General features: G+C 38.4%; 5 protein-coding genes across 5 annotated transcripts; 1 reads left to right on the top strand and 4 right to left on the bottom strand.

The window, feature by feature from the left end:
* Positions 1–153: 153 nt before the first annotated feature.
* SAPINGB_P000347 (uncharacterized protein) lies at positions 154–1487 on the bottom strand (the record flags this gene model as incomplete). The annotated part of the gene is made up of 3 exons (XM_031995071.1): positions 154–832; positions 894–1233; positions 1304–1487. 3 exons carry the CDS (start codon positions 1485–1487, stop codon positions 154–156), a joined length of 1203 nt encoding a protein of 400 aa, XP_031850962.1.
* Positions 1488–1737: 250 nt separating this feature from the next.
* SAPINGB_P000348 (uncharacterized protein) lies at positions 1738–3531 on the bottom strand (the record flags this gene model as incomplete). Its single annotated transcript, XM_031995072.1, has 2 exons — positions 1738–2562; positions 2764–3531. The coding sequence occupies 2 exons, from the start codon at positions 3529–3531 to the stop codon at positions 1738–1740; spliced, it is 1593 nt and encodes a 530-aa protein (XP_031850963.1).
* A 5365-nt stretch (positions 3532–8896) lies between these two features.
* SAPINGB_P000349 (uncharacterized protein) lies at positions 8897–10231 on the top strand (the record flags this gene model as incomplete). Its single annotated transcript, XM_031995073.1, has 1 exon — positions 8897–10231. One exon carries the CDS (start codon positions 8897–8899, stop codon positions 10229–10231), a length of 1335 nt encoding a protein of 444 aa, XP_031850964.1.
* A 430-nt stretch (positions 10232–10661) lies between these two features.
* On the bottom strand, positions 10662–14738 carry SAPINGB_P000350 (uncharacterized protein; the record flags this gene model as incomplete). Its single annotated transcript, XM_031995074.1, has 1 exon — positions 10662–14738. One exon carries the CDS (start codon positions 14736–14738, stop codon positions 10662–10664), a length of 4077 nt encoding a protein of 1358 aa, XP_031850965.1.
* Positions 14739–15387: 649 nt separating this feature from the next.
* Positions 15388–16701, bottom strand: SAPINGB_P000351 (uncharacterized protein; the record flags this gene model as incomplete). Its single annotated transcript, XM_031995075.1, has 1 exon — positions 15388–16701. One exon carries the CDS (start codon positions 16699–16701, stop codon positions 15388–15390), a length of 1314 nt encoding a protein of 437 aa, XP_031850966.1.
* Positions 16702–17593: the final 892 nt, after the last annotated feature.

Raw genomic sequence — 17593 nt, forward strand, 5'->3', positions numbered from 1 at the left:
TATCAAAAGCTCCTTGAATATCAATGAGCATAGCTGAAATTTTTTCCTTACTAGTTTCAATTCTTTGGACAAGTTCCAAAACAGCATCAGTAGCACAATAACCTTGTCTTCCCCCATATTGCTCTGGTGGAAGTAAGTGTGTTGTAAGCTTGGTCATTCTTTTTGTATAATTTTTTCCAGTACTTTAGATGGAATCTTAAGTAAGGAAATTGGTCGGTATGCTCTTGGCTTTGAATAGTCAGGTTTCTTAGGTTTAGGTATAACAACAATAATGCCATGTCTCCAGACTTTTGGGTGGTATCCAAACTTTACACAAGCTTGGAGAAGCTTGAAAAACCTTTCCTTAAAGTCTTTATTTAGCCATGCCATCTTTAAAACTTTGCCAGTAATTCCATCGTCTCCTGGAGCTTTATCATTTGGGGTATCAGCCAATGCAGAGTCAACTTCATCAAACTCTAATTTTGGCCATCGAGAATCGTCATCAATTTCAAACTCTCTATCAAGACCATGATCAATTTCAGGTAGAAGTGCCTTCCATATTTCATGTCTTTTTTCGTCAACAGTAGTAGTGAGAGTTCCATCTTCTTTTCTAATTTGTGGTATAATGGTATCATTGCTTTTTGGATTAATATACTTCAAAATCTTCCAAATGTCATTTCCTTCTAAACTAGACAAATATTTATTCCATTGCTCAGTACTTGCTTCACGCAAACTGTGGTCAAAAATTTTTCTAGCTTTTTTCGCCTCTTCAATTTTTTGTCGTTTCAAAGCCAAAGAAGGTTGCCTTTGACGGGCTTCCCTCTTAGCTTCTAGCGCTTTTTCTAACTTCTCCCTTAATTCTTGATTCCAATAGCGTTTGGACTTTTTTCATCACCTTAACTTCCTTCATCGACTTTGCCATTGCTCTTTTTACAACCTCCTCAAGAGCTTTAGCTTGGTCATCAATTTGGTCAGTTGATTTTAGAGTTTTGTTATGCACATTAAAATCTTTAATGGCAGAAGAAAGCTCCTTGTCAAACTTTTCCCAATCTGCATTCTTAATATTCAATCTCTTCACCGAAGTAAAAACTTCATCCCCGTTTTTACTCTGAGACATATAGATGTCCCACTCCACAATTGAGTGATCACTTAGTGTATTTTCATCCACTCCACTAAATGAAATTCTATGAAGTAAGTCCACTGAGCCATAAACCAAATCAATATTGGTTCTATTGTTGTATGTTTTTTTGATTTCTTGGAGTAATTAACATCATATCATTTTCATGTAGCCACTCAACAACTTCATCTGCTTCCGTATTCGGACCTGCCCTTGACTCCCATTCCTTGTGATGTAAGTTATAATCACCTGCAATGACAATCTTTGAGTATTGTTCCTTGATCTCCCGTTTGAGAAACTCAAAAACCGGTGGCTCAGGGTATTTCTTGGATGGTTTCGGTTGATTATAGACATTGACAATTGTAATGTCTTTAACCAAAATGGTAACCATATCTCGATTTGTAAACTTTTCAATTTTAGTAGTTAATGCTCGTAAGTCAGAGTTAGACCTAATGTAAGTAATTGCTCTGCATTTATTTTTTTCTTTTCCAGTTTCTGTAAAGATTGGGATCCAATCTTTATGTTTAATGGGCCCATAGTTGTTAAAGTAAGGTTCTTGTAATAACAAGATATCAGGTTCTTTTTTATCTAAGATAGTTTCAGTAATAGATTTCGATTTATGACAATTGAGTTGGAATACTTTATAATTCATTAGATGTAATAGAATTGTTTTCGTTTTCTTCCTCATTGGATTCATCTAGTTCCTCAATATTTGTTTCTTTCATCGGTTCATCTTGTGAGTCGTCAGTGGAAACAGGATGGGCCTCATTATCCTTTTTGTCTGATTCATTTTTCAATAATCGTATCTTATTACGCATAGCTTGGAGTTCTTCAGGAGTTTTTTTTCTGCTAATAAAAGGTCTAACTTTAACTTTTGTGTACTGGATAATAAGATTATCAGCACACTTTGCATAGTCTTGGGCATTTCTGAATGAAACCAATGCTGTTTGGGTAAATTGGTTTCTGCTAATGATTTTGGGTTCGGTATTCAAAACAATATGGTAATCATTAAAATTGTAGAGAGTTTCTTTCAAGTCTTCAATCGATGCCGTATTAGGTATTTCCTGAAGTACAGCCTTGTACCAAGAATCTGTGTCAAGCACTGAATAAGTAGGGTCAACTTTGGGGATCCATTCTGCAGCTTTATCAGCAAAATCTTTGTCATTAAGTTGAACATATAAATGCCCTTTGACAGTATAGCCTATTTCCTGAGCCACCGGCTTTTGTGCAACCGCATCAATTTTCTTTCCAATCGCAGGGATATTAACTCTTTTCATGGTATCTGGAATTCTTATGCACACTCTAAAAGTGGGTTTGTCTTCATCAACTTTAGTTTCACGGTGTTGTTTTTGAGCCTTCATAATGTCTTTCAACTTTGGAGTTGCTCCATTTGGAGTTTTAGGGGTCAAAGCAAAAGGCAAAGTGTCGACTTTTCTTACCGCACTCTTGATTTCCTTTTTGCGTAGCTAAGTTCTTTGGTAGTTAAATCAGCCTTAGTTGAAATAGTTCCAACTTTGTATTCCATATTATCAACTCTTTTTCTCAAGATTGTTGGTCATTTCTTTGAATTCCTTGATTTCAGTGTCGATAATTCTTTTGTTTCTTGCTTTTTCTTGAGACAAATCTTGAAGAGTCATCTTAGCTATTTCATCAGCTTTATGTTTCACTTTATCGCAATGATCCTTATTATCCTTAACTTCCTTTTTAAGTTTTTCAAACATTACATGTTTAACTTCTGTGTGAACCTGATTGTTTCTCAAAACATCAAGTTCTGAGCGAAGAGAATTCACTTGTCCTTCTGAAGCTTTAAGCTTTTCGGTCAAAGCAATGAGTTGTTTAGCTAACTCATTGTTTTTAAGTTCAAGATTTTGAAATTTTATTTCCCAATCTTCAATTGTAATACTCAAGTCTTCTTTAACAATAGACAATTCAACCAGAAATACATCCTTAAGTTTTAAGATGTATTCCCAGGCTTCAGAATTATCACCAAATGGATTTGCATCCGGCATGAGAACATCCATGTCACGTGATGGTGTTGCGTCAATTTCCACATCACCACCATCTGGTGAAGAGTCAAAGGTAGGGTTCAAGGTTGGACCAACATTCACAATAGGGGTTTCAACGGGGGTTTCGTGGTTTGAAGAAGCATTATGCTTATCATTCGATTCAAGCTTTTTGTGGATAGTTTCAATTTTTTTATGGGAGTCTGGTTTTTCATTATTTTTTTGGATTTTTGTCGAGGGTTTGATGTGATGAGCTTCATGAGAATGAGGTCCTCTGGAATGAGAACTTTCTTTCTCCTTCAGTTCAACAGCAATAATTTTTTGCATATCATTAATATTAGTCTGTTCATTATTATTGTCGGTATAATTATTGTCGGCAGGAGGGTCGCCGCCACTAAACGTGGTTTGGGTGTTGTTGGGGGGGTCTGACATGGTTTTTTTTATAGTCAGACAATAAAAGGATAGCGCAGATGCTGATGTTATATAGTTCTATAACCCTTGAATAAAAACAAACAAACAAACAAACAAAGGGCTGGATGGTGTAAAGGGTAACACGTTCGCTCGATAGCGGAAGATACTGGGTTCGATTCCCAGAATACCCCCTTTTCCTGAGGATGTGTACGGGAGTATACACCTAGACTGAAAACCATAGGCTACCCTGGTTACAGGAATGCCGACTCTTCCGTACAGTCTAAATAGCCTGCAGGTGATTGCGGGCCGTATCTCTGACGGAAGAGATTAAGAAATACATGGGCGTCCGTGAAGATAAGTGGAAATGGGTTGGGAAGGTTTTGGGACCGACAGACTGGTTCTCCCTGTTCCTCGTAAGCTGGCATCAGGGCCCATCTTCCGGGCTACCGGAGACGCACAGAACAGAAACCACCCGTACTAAAAAGGTACAAATGAAAACCGGCAAGTCACATAGTCAGACAATAAAAGGATAGCGCAGATGCTGATGTTATATAGTTCTATAACCCTTGAATAAAAACAAACAAACAAACAAACTTATTCAAAATTTTTTTGGGAGTTATACAATTATATGGCTAGTTTTTCAACTTTACTTCAAAATAGATCCGTTTTTTGAAGACTTTTTTTTAATTCTTTTCACAAAATAAACAAAAAATTGTTTTAAAAAAAAGCAAAAAGTTAATGGACGACACCGGAGTTGAACCGGGGACCTTTCGCATGCTAAGCGAACGTGATAGCCAACTACACCAGACGCCCACGTAATTTAAAACTTTAATAATACCGTTTAACAAACTGCTCGTGAGCTAGCTATGCTAGGTAACTAACTACAAATTTATTAAGCCCTGTGGTATCATAATATCACAGTGGAGTCGAAATGTACTGATAATCTTTCCAAAATGGTTACGGGAGTGATCATGAAGAAAGATAGTCGAAGGATCTTGAGTAATATTACTCAGTTTCGCACAGGCCATGGCAACTTTGGCGCATGGTTTAAAAAGTTTGGAATTGAAAAGGATAGTTACAACTGCAAATGTGGAGAGCTGGAAACAGTTCATCACATTTTAGTTGAGTGTCCTTTGCTTGAAGAGGAAAGAAAAGGACTGAAACGGATATCTCCAGAGATGGACATGTCGACTCTCTTAAACAGTTTAACTGGCTTACAAGAGATTGTAAGCTTTATCTCTGCTTGGAGGGATTAAGAAATACAATTACAGCGTTGATGAAGACAAGTGGAGATAGGTTGGGAAGGTTTGGTTATTTTAACCCCCTGTTCCTCGTAAGCTGGCATCAGGACTTATTTTCGGGCTGTTGGAGATGCAATGTTGAAGCCAAAATTAAAAGTTTATTATCAAAATGAAAAAATATATAGTATGGACAAGAAGGATAGCGCAGATGCTGATGTTATATAATTCTATAACCCTTGAATACAAACAAACAAACAAACAATTTATTAAGCCATGAAAACTGGCTTACAAGAGATTGTAAGCTTTATCTCTGCTTGGAGGGATTAAGAAATACAATTACAGCGTTGATGAAGACAAGTGGAGATAGGTTGGGAAGGTTTGGTTATTTTTAACCCCCTGTTCCTCGTAAGCTGGCATCAGGACTTATTTTCGGGCTGTTGGAGATGCAATGTTGAAGCCAAAATTAAAAGTTTATTATCAAAATGAAAAAATATATAGTATGGACAAGAAGGATAGCGCAGATGCTGATGTTATATAATTCTATAACCCTTGAATAAAAACAAACAAACAAACAATTATTAAGCCATGAAGGATAGCGCAGATGCTGATGTTATATAATTATATAACCCTTGAATAAAAACAAACAAACAATTTATTAAGCCATGAAGACAAGTGGAGATAGGTTGGGAAGGTTTGGTTATTTTAACCCCCTGTTCCTCGTAAGCTGGCATCAGGACTTATTTTCGGGCTGTTGGAGATGCAATGTTGAAGCCAAAATTAAAAGTTCATTATTAAAATGAAAAAATATTTAGTATGGACAAGAAGGATAGCGCAGATGCTGATGTTATATAATTATATAACCCTTGAATAAAAACAAACAAACAAACAAACAAATTTATTAAGGAGCGGTTCGTTTCCCAGAATACCCCCTTTTCCTGAGGATGTGTACGGGAGTATACACCTAGACTGAAAACTATAGGCTACCCTGGTTACAGGAATGCCGACTCTTCCGTACAGTCTAAATAGCCTGCAGGTGATTGCGGGCCGTATCTCTGGCGGAAGAGATTAAGAAATACATGGGCGTCCGTGAAGATAAGTGGAAATGGGTTGGGAAGGTTTTGGGACCGACAGACTGGTTCTCCCTGTTCCTCGTAAGCTGGCATCAGGGCCCATCTTCCGGGCTACCGGAGACGCACAGAACAGAAACCACCCGTACTAAAAAGGTACACATAGTCAGACAATAAAAGAATAGCGCAGATGCTGATGATATATATAATTCTATAACTCTTGAATAAAAACAAACAAACAAATTATCAAAGAAAAAAAGGAAAACAATTATTTAGAACAATTTAAATATTTGATTTGTAATCACTCAATATTATGAAGTATTCATAAAAAACTTTCTTTATCTTGAGGACGGATATAGGAGCACACATCTCATCTGAATCCCCGGGCTCCCCAGACTAACAAGAAGGCTGACTCTTTTGTTCAATTTGATTACCTCTCATGTAGTTGTTGTTAATGTCATTTGCAAAATAAACTAATAATTAAAAATGAGCTTGGAGCGACTAGAAAAAAAAAATGAATCGGGTAAGTTTGGAACCTACATACAGCACCAGGGCTCATCTGTCGGGCTACCTCAGGAACACAAATTAAAACAATTCGTACAATGGAAACCATTAAAAGTTATGCAATTAAAACTATGGCTTTGCTTTTGAAGTTATATACTTTTATAATATTTGAAAAAAAAAAAAAACTTTTAGTGTACAATGTAATAAAAATCTATTAATTTTTTTTTTCAAAAAATCAACTTTTAATAGAAAAAAATTAACAATATTTTAATGTTTTCCTATTCAAAAAGAGTTGAATGAAATGATGTAGTTGTGCATTTATCATGAGTTCTTTAATATAAATAGCAACCGTACTTATGTTAAAAGTATTAACAATAGACTTTATAAATAATTTTTTTTGAAATTTGAATCACCAAATCTTTTTTTATAGTTTTTCATTGTATTTATGAAAATTTTCATAATCTTTAGATTTTATTTAAGATCATTAGTAATTGAAGCTTTAAATTGGAATTTAGTCATTTCCTATTAATGAAATTTCAAAAAAAAGTTACTGGAAATGTTTTCAGTCATTTTAAAACATGAATATTGTTATTCGCTTGGATTATATTTTTTTTATTTAAAAAACAAGACATTTTTTAGAACCACAGGCCAAATCAGCTACGGAATCAATGATTTTAAGGTTTCCAAGTTGCTATGCAACTAAATAATTTTGGAAGATACTTAAAATCAAAGTTTCCCATTAATTTTGAAATTTTTTTTTTACTATCTAGTTTCCATGTTTTAGTCATTCATCGAAAATAATGGAATTCTCGGAAATACTTGAAAAACAAAAAACTGCCTAAATTTTAAGAAATTATGTTCAATAATAGTTGCATTTCTTTGATGTAAAACAATCTTTTTTTTAATATCATTGTTGAATAGTTTTATGTTCGCCTGTTGATTACGCATGAATAATTAAACTAGTGTCTTAAAAATTGATTTTATTTCTATCCGCCACCCATTGTTTTTTTTTTTATTTTTTTCAGACAGTTTTACTGGATTATGTTATAACATAAAAACCATAATATTATGTTTTTCCGCTCATCTTTACACTTTGCAGAAATTAAAGTCAATTTCCCCTAGTTACATAGATAATCGGGACCACCGGGAGATTTTTTTTGTTGTTCTTCTGAAGTTTAATAGAAAGTTAGACACTCTACGTATTCAACGAATAAAGGGCATTTACTGAGTATAATTATTTTTTAAATCATTGAAAACCCCCACACATTTTTTTTCACCAAGCTTTTTATTATAAAAGTTTTTTTAGGCAGGAGCCAAGGAGTTATAAAATATTCAATTGGCTCTAATTAGTACAGATATTGTAAAGCCTTCTATTCATGAAAACCTCCTTAGTAAGTATTCACCGAGAAACCTTTAAACGTATTAACTGTTCAAAGTCTTAAATTCAATTTTCAGGACGGTCTCTTGGTTACAGTAGCTTTCACGAGTTCAATTCAATTCAATTTTTTTTAATTGAATACCTCCTGGAAAGTATAATATCTTATTAATATTGGGGAGTTTTTATTTTTTTTTCAAGGACTCTTTAGAAAATAAAAATTCCAAAGTAATTCTGGGAAAATACTCTGTTACGGTTTTTAGGAATGGGCATAAATGAAACATCACCAGTAAGTCTGTTAACAAGCCTTGTTTTTTTTTTTTTTTTTTTTTTTTTTGATGAACTAGGAGTAGAACTTTTTTTTTTTCTTGAATCGAAAGGAAAAATAATTGTGGAGTCAAATGACGAATACGTCTTTGATTTTTTTTGTGTGTGATATATTTTAGTGGGCATTAGACTGGGACATTGAAACTTGGATGAGAGACTGTATTTTGTTCGCTCAAAGTTTCAGAACAATAGAATACTTTCAATCTAGCTACGTCGTCGATGGCATTTAACTCTAGAGAAATACGTAATTTTCCATCAAAAATTAATAAAATTTGAGTAATTTTTTTTTCAATTTAAAGTTATTCAGAAATAAAAAAAAATGAAGGTTTATTTTTCATCTATTTCTAGATGTTTTTCAAATATTGGCTAGTAGGTTAACTAGCAAATTCAAATCGTTCATTTTGGTAAATTGAATGCAAATGTTAAACATTAAATCCACTTGTTAAAAATTCTTTATTTCCCTTGTTTTTTTTTAAAAAAAGATTTCACTTTTTCCTTTGTAAATTACCCCTATAACAGGACAATTTGCGTCCGTAAAATAGGATCGTGGAGTTGCAAGAACTTGGTGGGAAATTCCATGTAGCTTTGAAAATCTACGTAATCCTCGAGACTTTGAATTCTTTTTTTTTTCAACTCTCTTTTTCTTTAAGTTTTGAATCATAATAATTGTTGAAAAATAGAATTGGTTTTATAAAGACTTTGGTATTTAAAAAAAAAGTATATAAACATGTCAAATATTGTTGGAATTGAAGTTTTTTTTTCTTCTTTTTCTTCTCATCATCTCACTCTTACAATCATTCAATTATCAAAGTCTATTCAATTCTATTCAACTCTATTTAACTCAAACTATTCAACTCATTCCTTTTACAAAAATGAAATCAAATACACTTTTTTCTGTCTTGACTCTTTCCGCAGTCGCTACAACTGTCGTTCTTGGTGCCCCTCAAGATGCCTCTCGCATCAGCGCCCAGCACGCTTCTCATTCGGATCTCCCCCATATTTCTCGCTCCGACTTCCCAACTGATTTCCCCTCGGGAACTCCTCCCTCAGGAACACCTCCATCTGGAGGCCCCCGCGGTGGCCCCAGACCAACTGGCACGCCAACAGGTACCCCTCCAGCTCATCCCACTGACACGCAGAGCGCTGGCGCTTTGAATGCTCGTGCTGAGGTTCCTACAGGTACCCCTCCCTCAGGTGCTCCCACTGGCACCCCGCCATCCGGAACTCCACCTTCAGGTTCCCCTACCGGTCCTCATCCTTCAGGCCCACCACCCTCTGGTATTCCGCCATCTGGAACTCCTCCCTCAGGAACTCCCCCAGGTCCTCGTCCAACTGGAACTGAAGCACCTGCCTCTTTGAATGCCCGTGACAGCATTCAAACCGGTACTCCGCCATCAGGAACCCCTCCCACTGACCGTCCCACCGGCACTCCTCCATCTGGTACTCCTCCTTCAGGTCATCCCACAGGTGCCCGTCCCACTGGCGCTCCTCCTTCTGGTACTCCTCCTTCTGGAACTCCCCCAGGTCCTCGTCCAACTGGAACTGAAGCTCCAGTTTCATTGAACGCCCGTGATACTATTCCAACCGGTATTCCACCATCTGGCGCCCCAACTGGTGTTCCTCCTTCTGGAACTCCTCCATCAGGCACACCTCCTTCAGGTCATCCCACAGGTGCCCGTCCCACTGGACCTCCTCCTTCTGGTACTCCTCCATCCGGAACCCCTCCTCCTCGTCCAACTGGAACTGAAGCTCCAGCTTCATTAAATGCCCGTGACAGCATTCCAACCGGTACTCCGCCATCAGGAACCCCTCCCACTGACCGTCCCACCGGCACTCCTCCATCTGGTACTCCTCCATCTGGTACTCCTCCTTCAGGTCATCCCACCGGTACCCGTCCCACTGGTGCTCCTCCTTCCGGTACTCCTCCTTCTAGAACTCCTCCTTCTGGAACCCCTCCTCCTCGTCCAACTGGAACTGAAGCTCCAGTTTCATTGAACGCCCGTGATACTATTCCAACCGGTACCCCTCCATCTGATGCTCCCACTGATCGTCCCACTGGCACTCCTCCATCTGGTACTCCTCCTTCAGGTCGTCCAACTGGTGCCCGTCCCACTGGTGCTCCTCCTTCTGGTGCTCCTCCTTCCGGGACTCCTCCATCGGGTCCTCGTCCCACCAGTCTCCAAACTGTCTACACGTCTTTTGCTTAATTAAGCACTGGTTATAAGGAGTCTTAGGTTCTTGAGCTTTTTTAAGATTGTCAGTTGACAGTTGAAATATTTGTGTATTATTTATTATTTATTATTTATTATTATTTGTAAGGTTTATTTAGCTGGATCTAAATAAAAGAATTGAACAAAGATATTCTTTACAAAACAAACAAATTTTGTTTTTATTTTCTTTTTTTTTTCTCTGGTTTCTTTTTTGGTTTTATTTCCCCTTTTTAAGGAAAATAAGAATCAAGAATAGTTATTGAAACGATAATAAAAAAAAAAAACAGATAAAACAGGGGAAAAAAAAAGGTCTATAATCAAAAATCAAAAAAATCAAAAAGAAAAAACACCAATAACAAGAAAAAAAAAAGTAAAAAAAAATAAAACCAAAAAAAAAAAAACCTCTGTTCTAATCTCTAATCTCTAATCAAAAAAGGTTCCCAAAATGAACCCCGCCAGGTCCCTGGCCACTTGCATTACCTCCAGCTCCACCCGTATTCCCACTCCCATTACTGCCTGCACCTGTGCTTCCTCCTGTTGAAGTCCCTCCAGGTCTTCCAGCATACAGGTTCTGCAATGACGCTGCTTCATCTTCGTGGAACCCGTAGTCCGACATAAGCATGGTCACGTCGCGCATCAAGTTGTCTGCGTCCCAAGTTATGAAGTAGTCGTCGAGGTATGCAGCTGTTGCAGCTGCAGCTGAAGTCGCTGTAGCCGCTGTAGCCGCTGTAGCCACTGTGGTTGCTCTACTAGCCGGTGAGGAAGAAGACGTTGTTGGTGTTGCTGCTGTTGTTGTCATGGGCGCCAGATGGGTCTGGTGGTGCAAGGAATGGAGTGTGGAAGTGGAAGTCGACGGAACAAGTGACGAAGACCCATGTCGCGAAGGTCCGGATCCTGTGGATCGTGGCGACATGGAAGGTATTGTAGTTTGAGCAACTGACTGTTTGGCATTTGAAGCTGTTGTTGTTATTGCTGTTGTTGCTGTTGATGCTGGTGTTGTTGCTATTGATGCTATTGATGCTATTGATGCTGGTGTTGCTGGTGTTGCTGGTGTTGCTGCTGCTGTTGGGTGGCCTGTAGTGCTGCTGGGTTGTGAAGAGACAGGTTTGTGTTCGGTTCCGACAGTACTCACTGGTGCTTGTTTTGCATATGCTGAAGAAGCCAACGGTTTGTCTTTTGGGAGCTGGGCGGATTTATTCTTTGCTGCATTTTTCTTGGCATCTTCCATGGAAAGTCCCGGTGCGCCGTCATCATCACTTTCGCTTGATTCTCTATTTTGTTGTTTCTGTTCAGACTTTTGTTGCTTTTGCGGGAACCCCTCGTCGTCATCTTCGTCGTCATCATCCTTGTCTTCCTCTTCCTCTGAGTTTCTCTGAGAAAGTACAGCAGGTGCAACACTCAAGATTCCACACTCCTCGCGCATGGTCCACAAGGTATCGAAAAACACGCTAGCAGCCATGCGGGTGCGGATGCGGATCTGTGGGACCGGTCCGTTTTTGCGTCGTGCCAGAGACCCGTAGAGTCGCCACATTTGCTGCATAATCTCCGAAGCTCGGTACATCATATCATGTTTAAAGATAGAAGCTCTAGAAATAAGGGATACGCAAGAGAGGTAAAGCATGCGACCAGCTTCACCATCCACAAAGCGGGCAAACGGTGAATGGTAGACTTTGCAGATGATGGCTGTGGACTGCCAAAGGATCTGGACGTAGATTCCTGGGAGGTATTTGAAAAAGTAGCGGTCACGACGATTGGCCATATCTGCGTGCTCCATGAGTGCAAGGGCACTGTTGTAGACTTGGACGATACCCTTTTGAAGCTGGAGCTCGGAGTAGCCGCCATTGTCTAGGAAGTAGTAAGTAAGGAGATGTACTCGTGCACCGAGAAGAACAAAACGGCGGAGATCGTCTACAACGTCGGTAAGACGCATTTCGAGCTCGTCAAGTTTACGAGAAAGAATTTGAATAAGGGAAAGGCGCTCGGAAAGTTCGGACAGGCCCAGGGGGTCTTTAGGGTTTGAGTTGAGGGTTTTTGCAATTTCTTCTTCGAGGTTTTCGATAAGCATAAGCTGTTTTATTTCGAGGGGGACATTGACACGGGAGTCAGGTTGGCATGCTGAGATGACAGTTGCATCGAAAGAAGTGAAAGCTGGGAATCCGTAAACAGTTGCGACAGTCTGGGAAACAATATTGCAACAGATCCAAGTGCGGACTTGTTCGGAAATGTGCGGGTAAATGGGATTGTCAGCTTTAACTCTGCCAAAATCTCGAGCATAGCCTGGACAATGTAACCCAACACGAATGGCGCTAAACATGGCGAGACCGGCGGTGTTCCAGGATGAATCTGCACTGAGAGAAGAGGTGATAGAGGGCCACATTGTAAAGATGAGAAATGCTTGGACGGTGTAGACAGAGGCGACGTTGAGAAATGGTTGAGGGCCAGTACTACCTGGTGCAAAGCGGGTGAATGGAGAGATTGTAATTTCCGAGAGACAAGTGCGAAGAAGTGGGTTAAGTTGGAGCATGAGGGAAGAGTCTTTATCGAATCTGCGAGAGGCTACGGTCATGATTGTCCAAAAAAGACATGGACTGAGTTGGTGGATTTTCTCAGGCCCTCGGGAAATGTCAACAACGGGGAGGACTGGATGATACTTGGTTATGAATTCATTGAAAAGCCTTGAGACTGTATTTGCAGGGAGAGTAAGGTCTTCAATAGTTTTATCTGAGCACTTCCAGACGCCATTGTCATAATCAGTCCAGGATTCCGTGTCCATAGTACTGAGAGCTTTACGCCAGGAGGTGGAGGATGATGAAGAAGTACGGCCGGTATTTGTTGATCCAGGGGTCGGGTGGTTGTCTGAAGACGGGGTATTGACTGGGGACGGGGATGGGAGGCCAGCTTTGGATTTAAGCTGGTAGATTGGAGGTGGAAGATCGTTATAAGCAGAGGAAGGTTCAGGGGGGCGAGCAGCGGAGTATAGGGGGTCAAAAGGTCGGGTGAGGGCAGGCGGGGTTTCAAGATTGGGGGTATTAAGGATAGTAGAAGGTTCCGATTGAGGGTAGGTTTGGTGGCCTGAGTTTGATAAGTCAAGGAGAGACCCAGCGGAAGCCATTCTGCGAAGTTTTTCCTGATCATGGGTATTTTGTAAAGGTTTGGATGGATCAGTGGATGGTACTGATGATTGGGCGGTGGGTAATGGTTGAGGTGGGGGGTTAGAGGAAGGAGCAGCCGTCACAAGTGAATTGGGTTGTTGTTGCTGCTGCTGCTGTTGTTGTTGTTGTTGTTGTTGTTGTTGTTGCTGCTGCTGCTGCTGCTGTTGTTGTTGTTGTTGTTGTTGTTGTTGTTGTTGTTGTTGTTGTTGTTGTTGTTGTTGTTGTTGTTGTTGTTGTTGTTGTTGTTGTTGTTGTTGTTGTTGTTGTTGTTGTTGTTGTTGTTGTTGTTGTTGTTGTTGTTGTTGTTGTTGTTGAAATGGTTGAGATGAGGGGGGAGGAGGGGATATAGGGCCTGGGTAGAGTTGTTCCATGGACTGTCTAAGAAGCAGGTTTTCCTTTTCAACCTCAACTAGTCTGCGACGCTTATAAGTGCGCTTAAAATCTGGTTGGAGCAAGCATTTGAGTCCCTTTTTGGTACAGCGAGAGCAAGGCCCTGGGTAATTGGCATGAGCATCACAGCGGACCTTTTGCTGGCGGCATTCGATGCATGCTATGCGTTTTCCTGAGTGGGTATCTGGAAGATCATTTGCTTGACGTTGTTGTTGTTGTTGTAGTTGAGCTTGTTGATGAGCTTGTTGTTGAGCTTGTTGCTGAGCTTGTTGCTGAGTTTGTTGCTGAGCTTGTTGCTGAGTTTGTTGCTGAGCTTGTTGTTGAGTTAGGTTTGGGGTAGGAATTGGAGGAGGAGGCAGAAGTGGTTGGTCTTTTGAAGAAGAAGAATTAGAAGATGAAGAAGATGATGAAGATCTGCGTTTTGATTTAGTCATAGCATTGCTTGAAGGGTCTATTGTAGTGTTTACAAAGGGTCTGGTAGGAAGAATTTGTTTTGTTATCGAGGGATTTGTTGGAGAGGTAGGGTTTGTTGAAGGGGATGATGATGATGAGATTGAAGAAGAAAGGGTAAAAGATGTTTGAGATTCTGCTGGAATGGGAGCACCAAACTTGACTGGAGTGAAAGAATAAACATGGAAGGGACGTTTGGATTGATCTGGAGGGTCTTCTGAGTTGACGATTCGGGTGATTGATGTTAGTTTGGAAGGTGATTGAGGTTGCAGTTGTTGTTGTTGCTGTTGTTGTTTGGTACCGATCCGAGATATAGAGGGAAGTGGTTGGTTATTAGAGTAAGAAGGATATATTGGTTGGGGGGGTTGGGGGGGTTGGGTTGATGATATATTAGTGGGACCTTGTGGTCGGGACCCGGTTTGATTGTGATTATTTTGTTGTTCATGTTGAGAAGGTGATTGCTGTGATTGTTGTGATTGTTGTGATGGTTGTGATGGTGGTGGTGGTGCCATTGGTTGTTTTTATTTATATATATATTTTTTTTATTTGATATTAGGAATTTAAATATATATAAATATCAATATAAATATATTTATTTAGGAATAGATTAGATTATTGATTAGAAGAGAAAAAAAATATATATATTTTGATTTTGGGAGAGATTTGAATTGATGAGATTTTTGACAAGCACTTGAAATTTTGTGTGTTTGTTTGTTTTTTTTATTTTTTAGTACTGGATGAAATTCAGTCACGTGGTTTTTGCCGGCCGGCCAATGCGGAAGCGGCCATTTCTAAAAAAAAAAAAAAAAAAAAGACGGGGAATTTAGTCAGCTATAGGGTAATTTGATTAGATAAATAGTTTGTAATTAATTCACGTGACATTACATTACATTACATAAAATGACATGACATGACACAATACGAAAGATTTATATATTTATTATATCAAAAAAAAAAAAAAAAGAGCAAGAAATAATACATCAAAAAAACGAACAAACAAAAAATCCCATTAAAACATCAAAAAACTATAAATAAATAAACAAATAAATAAAAAAAATCATCAAGATAATAAAGAAAAAAACAATCGTAAAATAGAAGAAATAAAGTCATCAAAAAAATAAAGTAAAAAAAAAACCTCCCACAAGTTTTGCTTTTTTTTTTTTATACTTGTTCAGCAACTGCAGGTCTAGTTCTCCAAAAACGCCAACCCCCACCACTTCTTGTTGTAGTATTATTATTATTAGTAGTAGTAGTAGTAGGCGACGGTGGCGATGAAGAGCGTGCCAAGCTGTTATTATTAGGAAGAGTCCGAGGAACTTCAGATGTACCTAGTGATTGGCTATCTTGTTCTCGGGAAGTTGACCGGTGGTTTTCACGTGCTCTACGGATACGAGCCATGAGATCACGGACCTCTAATCTAATTTCATCATAGATTGGGGTTGGTTCAGGTTCATACATGACCCCAGTAGTGCCAATGGTGTGTGGTCTGGTAAGGATAGAAGAGACACTAGAAGAAGAATTTGAAGATGAAGATTGTCTGCGACGATTACTTGTGTTGAAATAAGGAGCAGGTGGTGGAGAGATAGATCTAGGATCTGAGGTTGTTGCTAATCTTGCGGATGGAGGCGGGGGAGTAATAAGGGATGAGACTTGTGGTTGTTGTTGTTGTTGAGATTGCTGTTCTTCTTCTGAAGGACCCTGGTAGTAGTCACGTTTACACAAAGGACATAAAGCTCTGCGAGTGGTCAGCCAAGGAGTGATGCAGTCTGTGTGGAAAACATGGTGGCAATCTAGAGCACGGATATCGTCATCTGGTTCCAAAGAGTCAATACAAATAGCACAGGTATCTCCAGTGTCTTCATCTTCTACTGCAGTTTCATCTTCAATGATTGAAGAAGTAGTTGCTACAATGGCTGTGGCTTTAGTTTCAGAATCTGGATGATGGTTGCTTGTTATTTTGGTATCATCATTTTCATCATTTATTGAGATTTCATTGGTAACGATAGATGGTTGTTGAAGAGACTTTTCAAGAGCTTGAGCAGCTTGATTTGAGATTCCACCTTCAGTGGGCAAGCCGTGTTGTTTTTGTCGAGAAGCCCATTCGCGATATTTTTGTACGGGACATAATTCATCTAATTGTTCTAGTGTTAAAAGTTTGCGGGGTTGTTGTTGTGATCGAGAAAGATTTGAACCTGGTAGTCTTCTTGAGAGAACCGGAGCACGAGTATGGTAGTAAAGGCCACTTCCTTGATGATAGACATAAGACATTGATGCGAGTTCTGAGTTGTTTCTATAGTTGTTAGCTTCGATGGCGTTTCTGCGACGTTTAAAGTAGTATCGAACGCCTATAATGACCCAAATGTTAATAAAAACCACGCCGATTCCTAGGGCGATAAAGAAAAGATATGGAGTAGTGTTTGAACCTGAAGAGGATGATGGGTAAGATGGATTATCTCTAGAAAAAAGGGAGGGCATTTTGAGTAATTTATATAAAAAAAAAAAAATAATTTAATAAATTTTGTTGGTATTGGTGTTTATATTTTTTTTAGTATATTATAATATAATAATTATAAAATTTGGGGTTGGTTTATACAAAATAGTGAGAGGAAACAAAAAAAAACAAAAAAAAAAAAAGTTTTTTATTTTTTTAAATTTTTAAATTTTTGTAGTGCAGCAGCAGCACCTGTGAAGCTTCACAAGGCCATAAAGTTGTCCTGTTTGGGTCTTTTAGGACACTAGCCACTTGTGCTTACGTTATCGTGGCGCCATTCAATACGCCCAAAAATAGCCACATTCATTCACTCACTCACACAGCAAAAAAAAAATTTAAAATTTTTATTTAAAAAAAAAAAAAAAAAATTATTGCACTAGCCACTAAATTCCCGCGGGCTTTGCCACATTCCATTTCCTATCTATCTCTAATATTTAAACGCCTCTTGATGTGGCTAGTGATAATGTGACTTAAAACTTTGGAAATTATTAAAGTTATATAACTTATTTATATATTTACACTATCTATACATAAGTCTCAAAGTTTATTTATATAATTATTATGTAATAATATTTTTTTATTAAACCCTAACCTCAATTTTATTTTTTTTATTTTTACTTTCGGTACTTTCGGTACTCGGTCAAAAAAAACCCGATTAACAATATTTTTATTAGTTACCCTACTTTTTTTTATTGACCTCCGCCATTTGCCCGTAGTTTTTACACGTGACTATTGTGACTCACGTAATCGCGTCATATTTTAAATTTTTAAAATTTAAAATTTTTTTTTAAAAAAAAAAAAAAAAATTTCCTTCTTTAACCGAATGAAAAAAAAAAAAAAAAAAAAAAAAAAAAAATTTCACCACCAACAAAAAAA

The sequence above is a fragment of the Magnusiomyces paraingens genome (genome assembly GCF_902498895.1).
Source record: "Magnusiomyces paraingens strain CBS 517.90 genome assembly, contig: contig1, whole genome shotgun sequence".
NCBI lineage: Eukaryota > Fungi > Ascomycota > Dipodascomycetes > Dipodascales > Dipodascaceae > Magnusiomyces > Magnusiomyces paraingens.